Raw genomic sequence first — 19,954 nt, 5'->3', positions numbered from 1 at the left:
ACAGAGTTTGATCCGAAGTTGCTTTCCAGCCCATGTCCCACACTGCAACCTGGCTGATCTTTCCAAGATGCAAACTGGACCACACGATCCTCTGCTTACAGCCTTCAAAAGCCCTGCCCTCACCAGGAAGGCCAACCCGCTTGAAAGGTTTACGAGGCCCTTCCTGCCTGGCCCCCGACCATCTCTCCTGCCTCATTCAGTTATTCAATAAATATTTATTGAGTGCTTGTCCTGTGCCCGGCAGAGCAGACACAGTAGTGCAAGAAGCAGACAGAAGTCTCCACTCTCATGAAAACTGCATGTATATTCCCCTGAGAGGGAAGAGATAATACACAAGCAAGTGGAATGCAAGTTTTGTCCAAAGGTGATTCGTGATGTGGAGAACAACAAGCAGAGAGGGGAGTGAGGCGGAGCTGGGGATGGAGGCGGCGGAGGCTGCAGTTTTAAGCAGCCTAGTCAGGGACCCCCCACAGGAAAGCGATGTTTGAGCAAAGCTCTGCAGAGGGCCAGGGAAGGTTCTGTGGGGCTCTCTGTGGGAAGCGTTGACCTCACTGTGGGAACGGCAATGCAAACAGCAACTCTCAACACTGAACCTTTCAGCTCCTCGAGCAAGGCTGTCCCACATGCCCTTCCCTCTCCTGGAAACACAATCCCACTCCCAACTCCCCCCTCCTTCTGGCTCACCTGTGCCTCCCACGACCTCCCAGAGCACCGAGCACTTCCCGCATTGCCCACAGTGATGCTCATGCTCCTGCAGCCACCTCCCCTCCCCACCATGCTCGCTGAGGGCGGGAACCACGACTGTCCTATCACCAGTGTAACAGCAGTGCCTGGCACAGGGTCTGGAAACGAACATACACTTGAAGCACGTTTGCTGAACAAACGAGTAACGGTCACATGGGAGGCAAGCGACACGTTGTGGCCCCCCGCAGTTAAAATGGGGGGCGGTGAGGACCCGACACAGGAAGCACGGGCCGACCTCAGAGGCCTGTCCTCTGTGCAGCACTGGCTCCTCCTCCTCAAAGAGGAAAGTTATTTGTTATTTTTTAGGGCTGATTTGCTGGGATGGCATACATTAGTGTGCCATGAGATCACCCTGGGTGTGGATTTGATCATTTCCATATTTTCCAAGAGACTAACTCTCGGATGTCTGTCTCTCTGGGCAGTCGTAAACTCTCGCTCCCACAACATTTATATTACTTTAAGTATTAATGATGAATGAACAGTTGGTGGGTCCCTACCAGCAGCCGGCATTCTGATGCACACCCACACCCTTTTCCTTTTTTTTTTTTTTTTTTTGGTGAGGAAGATCAGCCCTGAGCTAATATCCATGCTAATCCTCCTCTTTTTGCTGAGGAAGACCGGCCCTGAGCTAACATCTATTGCCAATCCTCCTCCTTTTCCCCAAAGCCCCAGTAGATAGTTGTATGTCATAGTTGCACATCCTTCTAGTTGCTGTATGTGGGATGCGGCCTCAGCATGGCGGGAGAAGTGGTGTGTCGGTGCGCCCCGGGGATCCGAACCCTGGCCGCCAGTAGCTGAGCGCACGCACTTAACCACTAAGCCACGGGGCCGGTCCCCTTTTCCTTTGTTTTGAAATTTGGCTAGAGATAAAGATTTTTCTGGACAAATACATATCCAATTTTTTTGTCACCTCAGCCATATGTTTGATTAGCTTCTTGGAGTGAGATAGCCCCTCCCCATTTCTAGATCAAATGAAAGCATTTGGTCCAAGTGAGAATCAAAGCATGTCAAGCTTTCTAGCTCCCCCAATCATGCATGAATCACTGGGTGGAATAATAGAAATCAGACACCACTGATTTGAGGGAAATTTCTCCGTTATCTCCAAGAGAAGATTTTGTGTTAGGCTAGAGGACAAAACTCATAGCCAAGACCAGTTCCAGTGGCTGGAATCACTTTAACTCCTTCTGTGGGGCTGAGATTGACGAGACTTTGAGAAAAGTCCCTCCAAATCACTCGATCCACAAATCTTTGGATAAAACAATTCCCTTGACTGTGTGGCTCATCTCCCTAATGTTTAGGGCCATCAATTCCAGCTTGATGGAATGTTTTCAGTGAAGCTCTCTAGTTGCTGGAATGTGAAGTACTGGTTTTGCTCATTGTGTTCAAATGCTCTAACAAATAAATGCTAGTGAAATGGGGCTTGGGAGATGGGAGGAAAGGCAAGATTAAATACGTAAAGAGGATTCTGAGAGGTAGTGATAAGAGGAGAAAAAGTCAGCAAGTTGAAACCAGGAAAGAAAGCCATGTGTTGAGATAGCATTTCATTTATTCATTAAACTGATATTTGTTGAGTGATATTGTATGTGTCAGACAAACAAACACATAAATAAGCAGGATGATTTCAGATAGTGAAAAATCAGTGAAGACAATGAGACGGTGATAGGAGAGAGCTGATGGAGGAGGGTTTGGGACTGGCCTTTGGGTGGTCAGGGAAGACCTCTCTGAGGAGGTGACATTTGAGCAGAGAGCGGGTGACAAGAAGTAGCCAGCCCCGGAAGGATCTATCTTTAGCAGTCACTATAGCCTCTATCTGATTATTTGCAGGTTAAACTGGGCAGAGGTTCTTTCGAAAGGAAAGTAGAATTCCTGATTTCTGCCTGTTCTGCCCCAGGCTTCTGGGCTCCGTCCCTGATCGGTGAGGCACCCGTCTGTCCTCTGGGTGGTAGAGCCATCATAACTGACACTTGCAGCTCCTGGGCTATTTTGAGAGCAGAGACAGCAGAATACATAGTAAACAGGAGTCAAAGTCTGAAGGTGTAGAAGGGGGAAGAAACACAAGGTTAAAGAGAAGGGAAGGAAAACGGGGGGAAGTGAAAGAAAGCAGAGATGCCTGAAGCTTTTTTGTTTCTTTCACGTGTGCGCTTCAGGGGGAACGGCTACAAAACTGATGCAAGGGTGAAATGGTTAGCAGGAAATCAAAACCCCTTCCTTCACCTATATTGTACCGTAAATACTTTTAATATTTTTACCTTCTGCTAAAAACACTTGGAAGCCTCTCTCTTCAGTAAATGAAACAATAAAGATTAATTAGTTAATTTGGTAAAGCTGATTTGAATTGCACAGAAGGCATTGCGCAAGTACTTGGCATTTAAAAAGTTATCTGACATTTAAAAGGAGATGACTGTTAATGAATTCAAGAGCTAATCTTACACTCTGACAGACTGGGCCCTGGAAAATCCAGGATTACTATCTCACTGTAAACATAATGTGATTCAGTTGAAAGCCAGAACAAAAGAGAGCTACGGGCCGTGTACAAATATCCGTACGCACACATATATAATGTGGCAAAACTTACAGAGGACGTCTGTTAAAGTAAACAAATAGCATTCCCTTTCTTACTCTTGGGTTATAATATCTGAGCTGCAAACTCAAGGAGAAACCCTCTCCCCAGGGATTTTTTCCTCCTCCTTTCAGTGTGTGTATTTGGAAGGGTCACCTCATGGGCTAGCTCTACAGTCACTGGGACACTCACCTTAGGAAGGAAAGCAGATTCTAAACCCAACCAGCTAGATCTCCAGCCAGGGACCCCCAGAGCCGCCAAAGATAGGGATCTGTCCCACAGGCCCTCTCAGGCCCTCCTCTCCACTTCTCCCACTCCCTTCTAATTGGGCTTCTGCATCTCTGTAACTGCGGCTTGGTGGCTCTAAAGAGCTATTGTCCCTCATTAAGGAGGCTGCAACACTCTCGCTTGTCTGACTGCCTCCCACGCAGCTCACAGCTTCAATCTGCCCAAGAGCGAGCTGCCAAGAGTCTCTGGGAACCTGTGGGCAAGCTGAGCTGGAGGAAGAAAACAGAAGGGAGGAGGGTCTTTGTAGCCAAGATCTGAAATGTGCCGGGGCCTACACTCCGCCATTATCTTAATGCATGGAGAGCGGGGTCGCGAGGCCTTTGCTGAAACCCTTATGTGGTCTATCAAGTTGTCACATCAAACCTCTGTGCACACAGGGCGTTTGTCCCCTCCTGTGAGCAAACAAAAGAAAAAGAGTCAGTCTCTCCTTTGGACCACCAGGCCTGCTCCTTGGCTGAGAGTCTGTCCCTCCAATTCCCTAGGTTGGGGAGCTCTGAATCCCAATGTGGGTGGGTAGATCTGAGAGATTTAGTCACTGGAGGTGAAGGAGAAGGAGGGCTAGGTTCTGAGCTTCCCCCTCCCCATGTACCCTGCTGGCTGGGTGGAGACCAAATCCTGGAAAGGGCCACCCCTGCCTGGAGCTATGAGCTGAAGGGCCTGGCAAATTTCCCCATGCTTGGCCTACTCAGGTCCTGTTATTTCTTGCAAATGGCAGCCTGTGGAACTAAAAGTGGGCAGTAGGAATGGGGACACAGGTGGGGCTGAGTGGGGCTGGAACTCCGCTGGGCTCCCTGGGACAGGGCTGCCTGGAGGGATCTGATTGGGAGGGGCTTTGTACACACTATCAACTCAGGCTAACTTGGAGGGGACCCAGCCTGCACAGGGTCGGCCTCCCTAGCCACCCCCATTCCCACTCGGAGACCTTGTCTCTGTCTAGGTTTCCTTGGCCTGAGGAAGCAGAAGACCCCAAGTCTTGAGGAGGCCGGATGGAGCACCAGGATCCCAATTCAACAACCTAGCCCACCTGCACGGCCTCCTCCTGAGGAGCAGAAAGGACGCAAACCAGCGTGGTTCCACCCACTACACGTCTGCTGGGGCCCCTGTGCCCGTCCCCTGGGTTCATCTTGTTCATCTTGGCACCTGACCTCCTGGCCCACTTTTCATGTTCTAAAGGCAGTTTGGGGCTGAGTGGACAGTTTAGGAGGGCTCTACAAGGAGGCGTGGTGAAGATATAGTTGGTTAGAAGCCAGAGAAGAGCTTTCTTATTCCCCTCCTGTCATGAATTTTGGTCTCCATCCACTTTTTTATGCCTCAGCTCTAAGGAAGGAGATTTTACATCCTCCTGAGTGTTTAGCTAGCAAACATTAGACTAGGAAGAGAAGCACTGCACTCTCCAGTCTTGGCTTTCGTGAGGGACTCACTGAGGGACTTTCGCCATGTCATTAAGCTTTCTGTGCCTCAGTTTCCCTACCTCACCATTCTTCTCAGGGAACTTTTGAATAATGAAACCCAGGACACTTTGATTCTGGGAGTCTACTATCTGGAAGTAAATCTTATCCTGGAGTTCTAGTTGATATTGTCCTCAGTTTAATTAAGTGCTATGTTGACACAACAGAATCTTTGTTTATCTGGCTTAGCAGGAGCTGGAGGAGAAAAATTTTAAGCCAAAATAGTGATCTCTTCTGCCCTAGGGGAGGTAGAAACTAGCTTTTTCTGTGAGGGGGCGTCTGGCTGTCTTCAGGCTGGAACCTTGCCTGTATTAGAGAGATGACGCACCTACTTTAGATGGGGAGACGGGAGGCAGTGGGGTGTAGAGTGGAAGATCTGAACAAGCCCCTAGCTCCTTCCAACCTCAAACTTTAAGCCAAACTGTGTGACTTCCTTGTCATGTTGGGTCTGTTGCAACTTTTCCAGTCTGACAACCAGCAGAGAGACAGGGAATCTCAATTTGCGAATGGATTCCACTGTAAAAAAGGCCATTTTTAAATCAGTTGATTTTCACTGGAGAAAGAAATGTTACCCAAGGTGCTTTGATTCCCACGCTGGCCCATAAGGGCTTGTCTAACCCGTAATTTGGCTGGACGAAGAGCTGAACTAGCCCTGGTAACGCTGGGACAGCAGAGGGCTGGAAGAAGAGAAAGAAAGATGTCCTTCCCCTTCCTTTCCTGCCCCTTCCCCTCCATTGGGTCCACCTGTCCTCTGACCTCTAAGTTTTCTGGGGCAGCCACGTGCTGTGGGGGTGAGCACCTGCTGGATACTGTGCTCTTGGCTCCAACGTTCCCTGCCTCCCCCCACCCCGGCCTCCAGCTCCCTTAGTGTAGGGCGGGAAAACAATTAAAAAAAATTCACAATGAGATGTGAGAAACCCAAAGGAATCTCTAACAGATAGAATGGCAGGCAGTGAAACACAATGCCAGACAGCACAGAGGGAGGACATTTGCGGGGGGCGGGGGCGGGGGCGGGGAACAGTGGGTAGATTGGCTCCTGGTCCTTTAAGTTACTCCTGCTTTTCAAGCTTCTCCTTTTCCATGTCTGAGCCCTTAGATTGTATACCAGCCCCAAGTTCTGTTTTATAAAGGCTTTCAAGCAGAGGGTGGGGGAAGAGAGTAATGATTACTATGATAATTTATTGGGATCGCCTAGTGACGAGCATTGTGCTAATCCCTTCCCATATGTTGTTTCATCTACTCCTTGTCATGATCCCATGAGGGAAATAAATTATTCCTCTTTACAGATGAGGACACTGAGCCTCAGAGAGGTTGAATAACCAGCCTGAAGCTACACAACCACTGTGGCAGAAGCTGGGCTCTCAATGCAGCCTGTGGGATTCCCTAACCAGCAGGCTCTTCACAAGCGCAGGCCACACGTTGAATAGAGCCTTGTCTGTCGTGACATCTGTTTCCTCATCTGTAAAATGGGGACAGTAACTATCTCATAGGGATATTATAAGAATCAAGAGAGAGAATCCAAAACCCACACATAATAAACCTGAAAACATCAGCTGTTATCACCATTTAAAAAGACCCTCTCAAGGTGATGGGGAGGTAATTGCTAAAACTTATGATAGGTACGTGGAGGTTCACTATACTAGGCTCTCTACTTTTGCACGTGTTTGAAATTTTCCATAATAAAAAAAAAAAGAAAAAAATTAACTAGGCACATTTCTTGCATCTGTTTGGAACTAGGAGCCAACAGATCAATAAATATAGACTTACTAGAATAAATGATTGTCACAGTGAAAATTCAACAAATAAAAGCCTTGATTTTGTAATTAAAAACAAACCCCTCTCAGTAAATTATCCTTAAATTGCCAATGGAGTTTTGGGGCTGACAAAGTAATCCTATGGGGAAGGTTGAACCAGGAGATGAAGTTTGCTTAGATCTTCAAAAAACCTTTGAATCGAGTTGCACAACCAAAGCTATTTACAAAACCAGGGAGAGAGGAAGGGGGAGAGGAGTGGGGAGGGAGGGGGAGGGACGGAGCCTGGACCTGGGGAAGCGCTGTGCCTGCCTTGAGAAAGGAGTAACGAGGTGGTGGGTACAGCTCCTTCCCTAGATGGGAAGATGCAGACAGTTGTTCTCCTGGGATCCCTGCTAGGCCCAATCTCCCTTATCAGCCTCAGAAAGATCTCCAAGAAGGATGGCTAGTGACATCTCTGATCTGCACACGACCCAAAGCTTTTCCAGAAAGTGAAATATCAGATCGGCAACCGACAGCAGGAAGCATCCAGAGGTTGCTGGGTTGTTAGATAAATGTCAGCTGAACTTCTGCATCATTATCTGGAAATAACACAAGTGCAATCTCAGAATCCCACTTAGAGGATTGAGGGCTTTTACTACCCAGGACGTGGACCTTGATGTCAACAAAAGATTTATTCATCAATTATTTTTCCTAGTAGCTACCATGTGCCAGGAACTGTGCTAAACACAAGGGGTACAAAGGTGAATAAGGCAGAATAAGAAAAAAAAGTCTGTCTTTAAAGATTAGTAACCTGTTCTTTTAGATAACAGCCAAAAAGTTCAACAGAAGGCAGGGTATGGCTCAGAAGGACACTGAAACAAAAGAGTACCTTTGTACCTTGTACAAAAACTTAGTGTGTCTACAGGTGGGTTTTTTTTTTTGTCCTGAAAGAGGAAGGCTGAAAGGGGATATGAACACCATCTGCGAAACCACCAAGGAAACAGATGGGGTAAACACAAGTTTATTCAACCTAAACCTGAGTGTGCTAGAATTACGGGCTACTCTTTGAAATCCAAAAGAGGTAAATTTAGGACACATAAGATCAAGTATGAATTTATACTGTCGTAAACTCATGAAATCTGAACTCAAGAGATAATATAGGTGGAAATAGAAGTGGCTTTGTGAAATAGGAAAAAGGGACATAATTGCAGTGTAACAGGATTTTTAGGACACTACCAAAGTTCTAATCCCCACAAAGCAACAAAACCAAACCCCAGGATAAAGCGAGGGGGAAAGGATGTTTGCTCTTCCAACAGAGGGAGAGAACTGACAATGTGAAAACTGCCGAGATGGTTTCTCTCCTATTTTAAACAGAGATACAACAATTCCTGGGAAATCTAATTACCATCTGAGCTTGTACTTTGATACTCGTTCCTGACAACCTCTCTGCTCTGACAGCTCTATAAACCAGCCGGCGCAGGGCCCTCCCGTCCCAAACTTACATAGATGGGTCTGGATGGACAAGAGAGTTTCATGCTCTGAGATCCAAACTTTTCAGAAAAAGAGGTGAATTCATTGTCCCTCAAAGTCTAGGATCAGAGGGATAAAATGCTGAAAAGAGGTTGAGATCCTTGAAAGGAGAATTCTGATGGCCCTATCCAACAATCTAATAAAAACCTAATTAATACTAAATAATTTTAACTAACAGTAGTTAAAAAATAATGGTGCTATGGTGTTGACCCTGGTTTAGCTTGCTGTGTACTTGTTGTTTGCTGTGACCCCTAGATCATTTAAAGCCAGACTTGAATAAAACCAGGTATCCTCATGATCCATTTTTCCTTCTTATAGGGAGAATTTTGAAAAAAGTGAAAAACAATGAAAAACCAGGAAGACAAAATAAAAACAAAAAACTCAACCCAATACACCCTAATTTCAAGGTAACATGACTGCAGTTTGTTGCAGTTGTTTTCCTTGTTTTTTTACATGGTTGCAGTCATAGTTGACACCACTTGGATTTCCACTTTTAAAATTAAATTGGTTCTCAGCTAGGGGTGATTTTGCCCTCCAGGGGACATGTGGCAAGGTCTGGAGACATTTTTGATTGTCACCATTGTGCGTGTGGGGGTTGTGCTACTGGCATCTAGTGGGTAGAGGCCAGGGATGCTGCTCAGTATCCTACAAGGCCCAGGACAGCTCCCACGACAAAGAATATCTGGCCCAAAATGTTAGTGGTGTTGAGGTTGAGAAACCCTGCATTAAACCATCAGTATTAAATCAATTTCTAGTCTGAACAAGCATCATCTTTTTTTTTTTTTTTTGTGAGGAAGATCAGCCCTGAGCTAACATCCGTGCTAATCCTCCTCTTTTTGCTGAGGAAGACCAGCAACATCCATTGCTTGAGCTAACATCTATTGCCAATCCTCCTCCTTTTTTTTTTTTCCACCAAAGCCCCAGTAGATAGTTGTATGTCATAGTTGCACAGCCTTCTAGTTGCTGTATGTGGGACACCGCCTCAGCATGGCCGGAGAAGTGGTGTGTCGATGCGAGCCCAGATCCGAACCCGGGCCGCCAGTAGCAGAACGCGCGCACTTAACCGCTAAGCCACCGGGCCAGCCCACAAGCATCATCTTTTAATGACTGAATTAACCCCTCATTGAGAGGGATATGTCACAGGGAATCATTTCTCTGAGGCTGGCCTATCAGGCTGTTTCCAAGTTTTTCTCTGCTATAGATAATGGTGCAATGGACATCTTCGCTCACTTTTTTCTGCTGAATTATTTTCTTAGGATAAATTCCCAGAAGTCAGAAATACTGAATCAACAGGTATGAATATTTTTTCATGTTTCACACAAGTCATGTTGCCATTTTGCTTTACAAATGGGTTGAACCAGATTACAACCCACCAGGAGTGTGTAAGTATACCAAAACCTCAGCAGTATTGGGTGTTACCATTAAAAAAAATGAGAGGAGGCACACATCTCAAACATAAAAATGGTACCTCCAGTTTGCCTCAATTTGCATTTAAATTGCCACTCCGGATGAATATTTTTCCATAATCGTTTTCTATTACTATTATTTTCAATATGAATTATGTCTTTTGCTTATTTTTCTAACTAGTTCTCAATGTTTTTCTTTTAAAATTGAATGTGATCTTTACTGAGCATAGATAGTAATGCTGTTGTAGTTAATGCAATTTTGTTTTACTTTCTCCCCCCACAGCATAGATATGTTAACATTTCCTGCCAGAATTTTCAGCTACAATTTTAATACTCCTTTTAGGCGCTGGTCACCTTACTCAACCCGCGGCCTCTGCACAGGGAGGCCCTGGGGAAGGGGAAAAGCTTGTCTAGCGATTGATGTCGGCCGGCCACCGGGGAGAGCAGTGTTTGGTCTCTGACGGTGTCCCAGGAACTAATTTCCCTAATCAAATGAAAGGCCTTAGGAGGAGCCACAGGCAGAAAGGAAAGCAAATGTGCAGGAGAATACTCAATTTCGTGAAGAGTCTGAAGGACCTGCATTAAAAAAGGGCACGATGCCTTTAGGACTTCAGAACTGGCACTGCTCCATACACAGCTATCAATATGCAAAAAATGCCTTCATAAATACTTGATTCTGTTCACAGTGGGGAGGCAGTTCATTTGAAAGAGGAAATGGGGGCTTGGAGTTGAAACATGTCTGCTGTCTCCTTTCTCTTTTTTCAGTGCTCTTTTCATCTCCGCATTTCCCCTTGTAGTTTTCTTCCCAACCTTTCCCCGACTTAACCCCCTCCTCCAGCTCCTAGAAAGTCGTCGATGTCAATTGCTCCTCTCTTTTCTATTTATGGATTTACGGTGCGGCCCTGATCCTCGGCCGGGCGTGGAAGGGGTGTCTCGGGAGCTGGTCCCACCGTTTGCAGTCCCGCGTGTTGGGGCGGGAGCCCTAACCCCCCCGCTCCGAGCACCGCGCGGACCGGGCTTAGGAAGCGCGCAGCGGCGGAGTTAGATCCGACCAGTAGGGGGCGCCCGGGGCAGCCCCGGAGCCGCGAACCCGCGAACCCGCGAACCCGCGAACCCAGTCTGGGCGCAGCCGTCCGGCTTTCTCTCCCACCCACCGTCAGAAACTGTTTCCAAATCTAGGTCTGTGACTTCTCGTTACAGCATGGCGATGCCACAAGACCCCACCGTGGGCTGTTTTTCCCCTCGCAGCTAGCACAGTGATAAAAAAGTAAAGGTCGTGTATGCGACTGCACTCCTAATACGGTCAGACCCCGGGGGGGGGGGGGAGTCAGTGGGGATTAGTGGAAAGGAGAGAGGAGCAGAGACGGCTGATGCTGATAGCGATCAACTCGAGTGACATCCTCGCCCGCTTCAGAGAGGGCAGGCCACGCGGAAGGGATCCCCCGGGTTTGCCAGAGGCCCATCAAGGTCCTAACTGAAATCTGCTGGGCAGAAATTTGTTTCTAAATCCTTTCCAGATGCTTTGTAGTAAACATGAAATTAGTCATTTACATGGAGTAGGTTGAGGAAGTAGTTAAATCTGAAGTCAGTGATTAATCTAATAAAGGGCCTTTAGCCTCAAGAAGTACCGGGTGGGGGGGCAAGGCAGACCCCCTTCCCCGCCCCCATCTTCTCTGTGTTTGGGGGCTGGTGGGGCTCCCTAGAGCGCTCCCCAAATGGCTTTCCTTTGGGGGGCTCCTCCGAAAGGAAATAAGGCTGCTGTGACTTGAACAGCCCAACTGTCAGGTGGGAGCCCCCCTCCGTTCGCGAAGGCGGGGCGTGAAGTTCCCGGAGGGGGCGGTCTGCCACAGCCTCCCCGGGAAAGCCAGGATTAGGGTTTAAGACCCCCGGTCTGGTGTTCCTCCTGACTGCGGGGGCCATCATTCAGTCCAGGCCTTCATGTGACGTGACTGAGCCCGTCTTACTGCCGGTGGTGTTAGGTGTCCCGACACGCGGCCGGCGGGCTGTGTGGATTGGGAGCGTTTAGCTCTGTGAGGTATTTGCAAGGCCTTTGGAGCTGTGGAATTATCAAAACGTAGCATGTTATATTTTCCTTAGTCACAGACTCTCCTAAAGAAGGAAAGCTTCTAGACCCCTTATACAGGTGTCTTCCAAGTGGGCATGTTAACAGACAATGCAGACGTGGGGTCTGTGGCTCCTCAGGAGCAGGAAGGGTCGGCTGAGCCTCGTTGTTCCCCAGGGAAGCCTGACCCAGGCTGGGGTCTAACGTGAGGGTTGGGGGCCTTCCTCAGACCCCAGCTAGACCCACGCAGGAGGACAAAACTGCTTTCTTTATTATTGCTTTTTAATGAGTTTGAGGGAAGAGGAGAAAGCCAGGCTGTGGCAGGAAGTTGGAGATAAGGGGGAATAAGATCATGCTCCCCTTCCTGCCCCCTGACCCCCAGGCTGCTGCCCAGCGGGGAGAGACCTGAGACCCCCTGGGCTGCTTCTGCCTCAGGGTCCCTGAGACCCCCTGGGGGGGAGGGGCAGCTCTAGAAATGCCCCCGAGTTGTCTCTCTAGAGAGAGTTTGAGGACAGAACAAGCCTCAAAGCTTCCAAAGAAGGAACAAGCATAACCTTTTGTGAACACATGTCCTCAAACCACTAATCCATCCAGATGAAGCTGCCTCTCCTTTCTTCATGGTATCCTTACATTTTTCCTTGATTGCTAATTTTTTCTCCCCATTAGGAATGAGAATTGGAGTGGAAAAATGGGCCCATTGGCACAAAGTCTGCCTCGATGGAGCATACCTTCCTGTGTTTCCCTTTTTGACTTTGTAGAAGTCAGGGAAAGGCCTATTCAGCTTATTCACACACATGAAGAGCCAGACAAAACAGTCCAAGTTGAGTTAAGACATTCCAAGTCTATGAGTTAAGGAACCTCTGTGATTTTATAGTCCACTTGTCTTGTTTTATTGATGAGGTGAATGAGGCCCAGAGAGGTGAAGAGTCTCACCCAGGGTCACACAGCAAGCTGGGATAAGAACCCAAAAGTCCTGACTACCAGTCTCATGCTCACTCAGAGCCAATACTGTACCTGCTTCTCTGGCTTTTGGGTCAGTGGTGAGGTTTCATTAAGATTCATGTGAAGATCAGTTCCAGATTCAGTGTTTGCTATGGTGAAAATCAGAGAGAAAAGGATCAAGGTTGTCAGATCTAGGTCTCATGAATTTTTATATATACCATATACATATACACCTAGTTCATATGTGTAACATTATAAATACACACACCCCTATGGCATGCATATTTTACTCACCAAATAATACCCATAACCTCTATAGGCACAGTCTAAACTCCGTGTCATATATAGTGTTAAGAGCTCATATGCAAATTTTTATTTTATTTTTTGTTTTGGTTGTTCTTGAAAAGAACAAAAGTAAATTCTTTGTGCTACTAAAATTCAGATAAAGCTGAAATTAAAAAGGAAATATTGATGGAAAAAAATCTGCTGATGCTGTCGAATATAAATTTTGCATGATCGTACTTCACTGAAGTAGGAAAGTGCATCTGCGACCTTCCAGATAGAGATCAGAGACTTCCCTTTTCCCTCACAGTGTGGGGGGTGCTACAGGAGAGGCAGACACACCAAGCAAAGAAAGGCAAAGGTCACAGTGGGGCTGGTGGGAGGGGACCAAGGGAAATCAGAGCCCGCCATGAGGCAGCCGCCACTAGGCAGGAGCCACTCGCACACGGCCGTGGTGTGAGCGAGCGGTCCCTGACTTCCCCCAGGGTTGTTCCACTGCTCTCTACAGGCGTGGACACTGACCCACACTGGAGAAGAACCTACCTGAGGTTGTATAACCACCAGGTTTTGAGGAAGGATTTGAGTCCAAGACTGCCTGACTCTAAAACCCCAAGCTGCCAAAGGATAGATTTACTTTGTTTTCTTTTTTCCCCTAAGAAAGTAAATTTAATGTTTGTAAAGGAATGTTTATTTGAGGAACAGATTTAGCTAAGCACATGGCTCTTCTGACAAGGATTTTAGTCTCCTGTGTGGGACCAGCGTCCAACAAAAAGTTCTTTCCATGGTACTTGCTCCTCCTAAGTAGCTCTTTTAAGAGTCTCTGGCCATATGTGACTCTGTATCTTTGTCTCTTTGACCCGAAGCCTCTCCTCGTTCCTTGTGGGCTGACCTTTCCTTTTCTGTTGATTCTCAGCTGTCCTTTTTTGTCTCATTTGAAAATGGCTTCTGCACAGACTTAAAACATTTCTTATTTAAAACAGCTGGGGAAACTGAGGCCCAGAGAGTGGTTTTGTGTGATTGGCTCAAGGCCATACCTTGAAATAGTTCAAGACCAGAACCCAAACCCAGATCTCCTGACTTAGCATCTCGTACTTCTCCCTCCACATCCCACGGCCTCCTGTTAGCCCCACTTGAGCTTGCCACATCACAGCTGCTTGGCCACGATCCATCCTCTGGACAACTCCGGCCCAGCAGAATTGCGTTGCGATGAGGTTCACTTCACTGTGGCTTGGAAGGAGCCCTGGGTCTCTTAGAAATGAAACTTATAAATTCTAACGCATAAGGAAAGTTCTTGCAACACCAGGAGAATGAATCAGTCAGCCAGAGTTCAAGAAATGTAAACACATTTTTAGATAGGAGACTGAAAAATCGCTTAGGACTTCTCCATCTCTTGGGTCAAGACCCTGGTAATTTACTGAGGTCCAAGCTGTCAAGGAGGAGACACAACTCAAACTGCATTCCTGGGAGATAAAGCAATGGGGGTGGTAAAACTTCCTCTCCAAACAGTGTGGTGGATCTACCCCTGTTATCAAGCCGAAGAAACTGACTAACCAGTCGACTAACGCAGGCGACTGGCTGTGAACACAGGCCGGTTCTTTTTCATCATTCTGGAGCTGGTGTGTACACTCATACTACAGAAGGCACAATTTCCAGGCCTGCCTGAACCTGGGACCTCAGAGTCTTTCTGTGATGAACATTTCTGCCACTAAAGAGATAAACAGAAAACACATTCCTTCCCTGGCTGCCCACCATCAGGATCTAGCAGATTTTCAAACGCTAGCATTAATCTAACCACAGGCTTTTAGCGAGGAGATAGCATTCCCACCAGATAACCAGGCGGTCTCAGAGATGACCCTTCCTAGATGGGGTCTCGGCCCAAACCTCTTGCTCCTTCCTCAAATCGTGGGATCCTTCACCAAACACTCAAAACTTGAAAAGCAGGAAAGAGCATCTGATTCTAGCCCGGAATACGGTAACTTAAAATTTCTTTCTATTTAAACCTATGTTGACAATGTTTAATTTCCAAGTTGTTGTTGTTCATTGTTTTAAATCAAAATGAAACATAGTCATATTTATTCCCATTGTTTCAGAATACTTATTTCCCTTGGTATGGGATGCTCTGGTGGGCCCCATCTGGTGTTAGAATAAGACCGAACTCCAAAAAGTCACCTTATCAGGCAAAGTGGGCCCCCTGGCCCTTTCATAGATACATGTCAGGGCTTCGGAAAGAATGTTAGACCCGCATGCTCCACAGTGGCCAAGCATTCTGTGGCCACAAGGGCAGGAGCCTCTCTAAATATGTGTAGGGCCTTTCCCCGCACACAGCATTTCTGAGGCCTGAGTGCCCTTTGATGGTCAGTGTGCTCTCAGGAAACTTCCCCCACTCCTTGTGGTGGTTCATCATTGGGAAGGGGATGTATCCAATGCCAGACAGATCTCAGAAGGTACCTTTGCCTTCTCAGAGCTTTGCACATGGACTTGCTAGCTCTGGCACAAACCAATGGGAGGAGGCCTAAAAGACAGCCTTTGTACCTTCATGGTTTTGTTTTTTTGGTCAAAAATGGAAGATGCAAAGGCAGATTCCAGATTATTAAAAAAAAATTCTTCTCAGTATAAACTAAGCCATAAAAGGAAGGATAATTCGGGTCCCTTTACCTAGTCCTGCTGACCTTTTCTCAAGAATGATTTCTAAAAATACTTTGTTTTATGTGATATGGCTCAAGATGCCTGTGACCTACAGAGTGTTTGATGTGTTATAGTAAATCTCCAGTCTGCTTGTTTAATGCAGGAGACCAAGACCCAAGATGGCCTCTTGGTATTGTCATTATCAAATTCTCTGGACAAGATTTAAGACCTTGTTTATGCTACACATTTTCACTTTAAATCTTCCTGGAGGAGGAGGAGGAGGGTGAGATGGGCATATCAAACAGTTGCTCAAGACCTGAGAAAGTCTCCAGGCTCAAGACATACCCCAGGGAGCTCTATTAAAGGAGCCAAGTAGACAGATCTAGGAGATATGAGTCAGTCTGAATTTAAATATGGAAATGCCTACTAAATGCAAGGGCAATATTTTTCTTCCAATTTGGGATAACAGTTCTTTTACATGCTTATATCTTCTTAGACCAAGGCTAGTGCAGTCTCAAGGGTCTGGCTTTAGTTTTGGGAACACTAACTTCTCTCAAAAGCTCATAAATTATTTTTTTATGGAGAGGTTCAAAGGTACATGGCAGTTTACCAAGCCCAAAATGGAAGACAACTAGATGATGGAATTTAAATTCAAGTTGTGTAGCAACAAAATATCCACTACGTGAGAAGCCCTCCAATCAAGATGCGTTATAGGATTAATAAGGATCCCTGTGGTGGAAGAAGGAATTCAAAACAGAGGCTGAAGGCGGAGCTACACACAAAGCGGCCAGCCCACTCAATTCATGTGGTGGTCTTAATTCTGCAGGAAATATTGTTCTTGGTCACTTGCTTTCAAACAAGTACAGACATCTGGTCTCCCAGCCTCTAATCTTACCCCCTTCAATCCATTGTCTACATAGCCGGGAGAGTCATTTCTTTGGAATAAAAATCTGGTTATATCAATTCCTGCGTAAACAGGATCTCACCTCTTATCTCAGCCTTTGAGATAAATTCCTTGGTTGCTGCCCATGGCCCTTCACGATCTGATCTGGCTCCTGCCTGCCCCACTAGCTGCGTTTCTCACCACTACCCCCTACACGGGCCCTGGAGTCCAGTCATTACAAGCTGCTTACGTTTCTCCCATGTCGCCACGTTCTCTAACTTTCATATGGTGCCTTTCCCTGGAGTATCCTTGCCTCTTCTCCCCTTCCATCCTCTCCACTTAGCTAGTTCCTATATATATTCTTAGAAAATCGGCTTAAGTGTTCTCTCCTTCCAAAAGTCTTCTCACCCTTCAGGCTGAGTTAGCCTGCGCTCATTCATGGCTCTCAGCACACTCCATGACTGTAGACCACTCTAAGGCACGGACTTGGTCTCTCAACTGTATTCTTGTGCCTGACACAGTGTTTGGCATTAGTAGATAGTCAATTAGTGTTTATTGAATGAATGAATGAATGAGCAATCTTTATGTGCTTTGTAAAACAGACTTACTAATTCCTTCAATTGGACATGTTCTGATGCTTGTGTCTTCATTAATTTTCTGAGGTGTTGTAGAGAACTAAGACAACAGCAAATGAAAATTCTTAGGCCACAGGGAGATGTGTAAAAGAAGCAAAAGAGAAACTAAGAGGGAAAAAAAATCCTTAAGAAAACCCTCATGCTTCTTTATGGTCTTTTTTTTTGTGAGGAAGATCAGCCCTGAGCTAACATGTGTGCTAATCCTCCTCTTTTTGCTGAGGAAGACCTGCTCTGAGCTAACATTTATTGCCAATCCTCCTCTTTTTTTTCCCCCAAAGCCCCAGTAGATAGTTGTACGTCATAGTTGCACATCCTTCTAGTTGCTGTATGTGGGCTACGGCCTCAGCATGGCCGGAGAAGCGGTGCGTTGGTGCGTGCCCAGGATCCGAACCCGGGCTGCCAGCAGCGGAGCGCGTGCACTTAACCGCTAAGCCACGGGGCTGGCCCTTTATGGTCTTTTTGATGGGAAAATAGCACAAATGTCTAAAGGGTGATAAAACAGAAAAGAGTATTTATGGATTACTAGTTAATAAAAGTTATAATTTTTTGATCACTCTAATGGAAGAAAAATTAATATTCTAAACTGTATTATAGATTGAGAAATATAACTGATACACACACAGACAGACATCTTAAAATCCATACCAGCCTTAAATTGCATGTGTTTAGCACACTCCACTGCCTGAGCAAGGCCCTGATCCCTCGTGCGTATCATACACACACTAAGTGAGCAGCAGACGCTGGCTACTGGGGAGGGACGCACCCTGAGAATTTCCAGAATCCTTAGATTTGTGAATACCCCTAGTGTATATCATATCCCCAATAAAACTAAGTAGAAATGAAGAAAGAGGGGGAGTTCTTCAGACTCTTAATGAGTCTATAAATAAAGGATTAGAGTGATTTATAAAACTATTTTTTTTGGCAGATAATCATCAAATTGTTAGACCACTTCACTTTCTCTTACTTCCATCACCAGCCCCAGCAGCTGGCCTTCTTTTTAGGGCCATTAAAAAATACTTATATAAAAAAATCAGTGTTGTTCTTTTTAAAAAATAACTTCACAAGAGCTCTGGCAGATGTCACAGTAAATAAACATAGACCACGACCCCGCGATGCGGGCGCTTGGAGGCTGGCTCTGCGCGCTCACTCGCTTAGTGATGGTCTTCCGTCTCCCGGCCTGTGATGTCTATGATTTGACTTCATGCCTCTGTAAAATGACCAACTGTATGTGTCCCTGACTTCTGAAGTCATTTGCAAATAGTTGAAACTGACCTTCAAGTCCACAAATACCCAAAGTCCACCATTTATATAATTTTTTAGAATCTTATCATTTTTTCCTGCAAATATTCATTAATATCAAATGACCAAAAAGTTGTGAAAGCTCTATAGGCGATTCCAAGGAATAGATGTTTTAAATTGCTCTTTGAACTCAATCCCAGGGGCTATCGTGTACTTTCAGTGTGCTGTTATATCCATTTTCTTAAAAACAAATGGGAAATGTTAAGCACAAAGGGATGTAAGAATTTTTTGTTAAGGTCATTGACCCAATCAAGGGAACAAATAAGATTCCTATATTCTAAGCCCTGAAAGAGAGACTCTCTGCTTATATGGGCACGCTGGTTGGAATGGGGACCTGTCATTTAATGGGTATAGAGTTATAGTTTTGCAAGAGGAAAAGAGTTCTGGAGATTGGTTGCGCAACAATGTAAATCTACTGAACATTACTGAACTGTACACTTAAAAATGGTTAAGATGGCACATTTTATGTTATGTGTGTTTTACCACAATTAAAAAAATGTCAAGGCCTAGGAGGAGATGAGAAATTTTGCTCCAGGCAGAAAGAACAGTATGTTCAAAAGCTTGGAAATAACAGAGATTTGCATTAGCCTTGGGTCTTTTAGTTTCTAGGAGGAGAGATGAGAAGGAACAGAAGTTTTCTTTCTCTTTCCTGGATATAGAGCTTGCCAGGGGGCAATTCTGAAATAGTCCAGCTTGTCTTCGGCACTCAACCATTTCCCTTTCCATTTCTCCTTCTTGTGCCTCCTTCCCCATGTAGCGAACATGAGCGAACATCCTCTGTTGACCCACACCCTTCAGCGCACCCCATGAGGCAGGTATGTTTAAATCTTCGAAACTCCGCTTACCCCCAAATTACCCACCGCTGTTTCCGCCCCATCAGCATTTTTAGTCTCTCAGAGCAGCTGTTCTCAGCTAAGTTGCAAGAGGACAGCCATGTGATTAAATAAATTTTTACTAACATGTGAATGACTGTTAGCTTCTCAGAAGTATCAGCCTCTCAAGAGAATACTTCTGAATTGAAACTGAATCTATTACTAGTGAGATTTTAATAGTAGAATGAAGTGAAATTGTAACTTTTTTTTTTTTTTGGTGAGGAAGATCAGCCCTGAGCTAACATCCATGCCAATCCTCCTCTTTTTGCTGAGGAAGACCGGCCCTGGGCTAACATCCATGCCCATCTTCCTCCACTTTATATGGGACGCCGCCACAGCATGGCCTGACAAGCGGTGCGTCGGTGCGCGCCCGGGATCCGAACCCGGGCCGCCAGCAGCGGAGCTCGCGCACTTAACCGCTGCGCCACGGGGCCGGCACTGAAATTGTAACATTTTGGGCCATATTAGGAAGAATATTTCTGGTCTGGAGAGCTACCCTATCAGGCCTATCTTGCTTGGAAATCTGTCTCAAGAGTTTGGTTCTCCCAAATTGTTCCTACTTTTTTTCTGCTTCTCCCCTTCTCCACACATCTCTAAACGTTGTAAATCATTTTCAGTGTTACTCACAAAAGGGTGTCTGATGCC

At 46.0% G+C, this 19,954-nt stretch overlaps 1 protein-coding gene across 3 annotated transcripts in view; it reads right to left on the bottom strand.

Moving 5' to 3' along the window:
- Positions 1-19,954, bottom strand: part of KIAA2012 (KIAA2012 ortholog) — a 111,051-nt gene that overhangs the window by 41,025 nt on the left and 50,072 nt on the right. For all 3 annotated transcript variants that reach the window (XM_087434964.1, XM_004426801.3, XM_087434965.1), the window contains one exon: positions 12,786-12,862. In XM_087434964.1, the coding sequence (XP_087291090.1) occupies positions 12,786-12,862 (77 nt within the window). The remainder of the gene's footprint in view (positions 1-12,785; positions 12,863-19,954) is intronic.

Source organism: Ceratotherium simum, chromosome 9, assembly GCF_057802395.1.
Source record: "Ceratotherium simum simum isolate JZ-2026a chromosome 9, ASM5780239v1, whole genome shotgun sequence".
NCBI lineage: Eukaryota > Metazoa > Chordata > Mammalia > Perissodactyla > Rhinocerotidae > Ceratotherium > Ceratotherium simum.
Note: the sequence above shows the minus strand (reverse complement) of the source record. Positions and strands in the feature narration are given on the sequence as shown.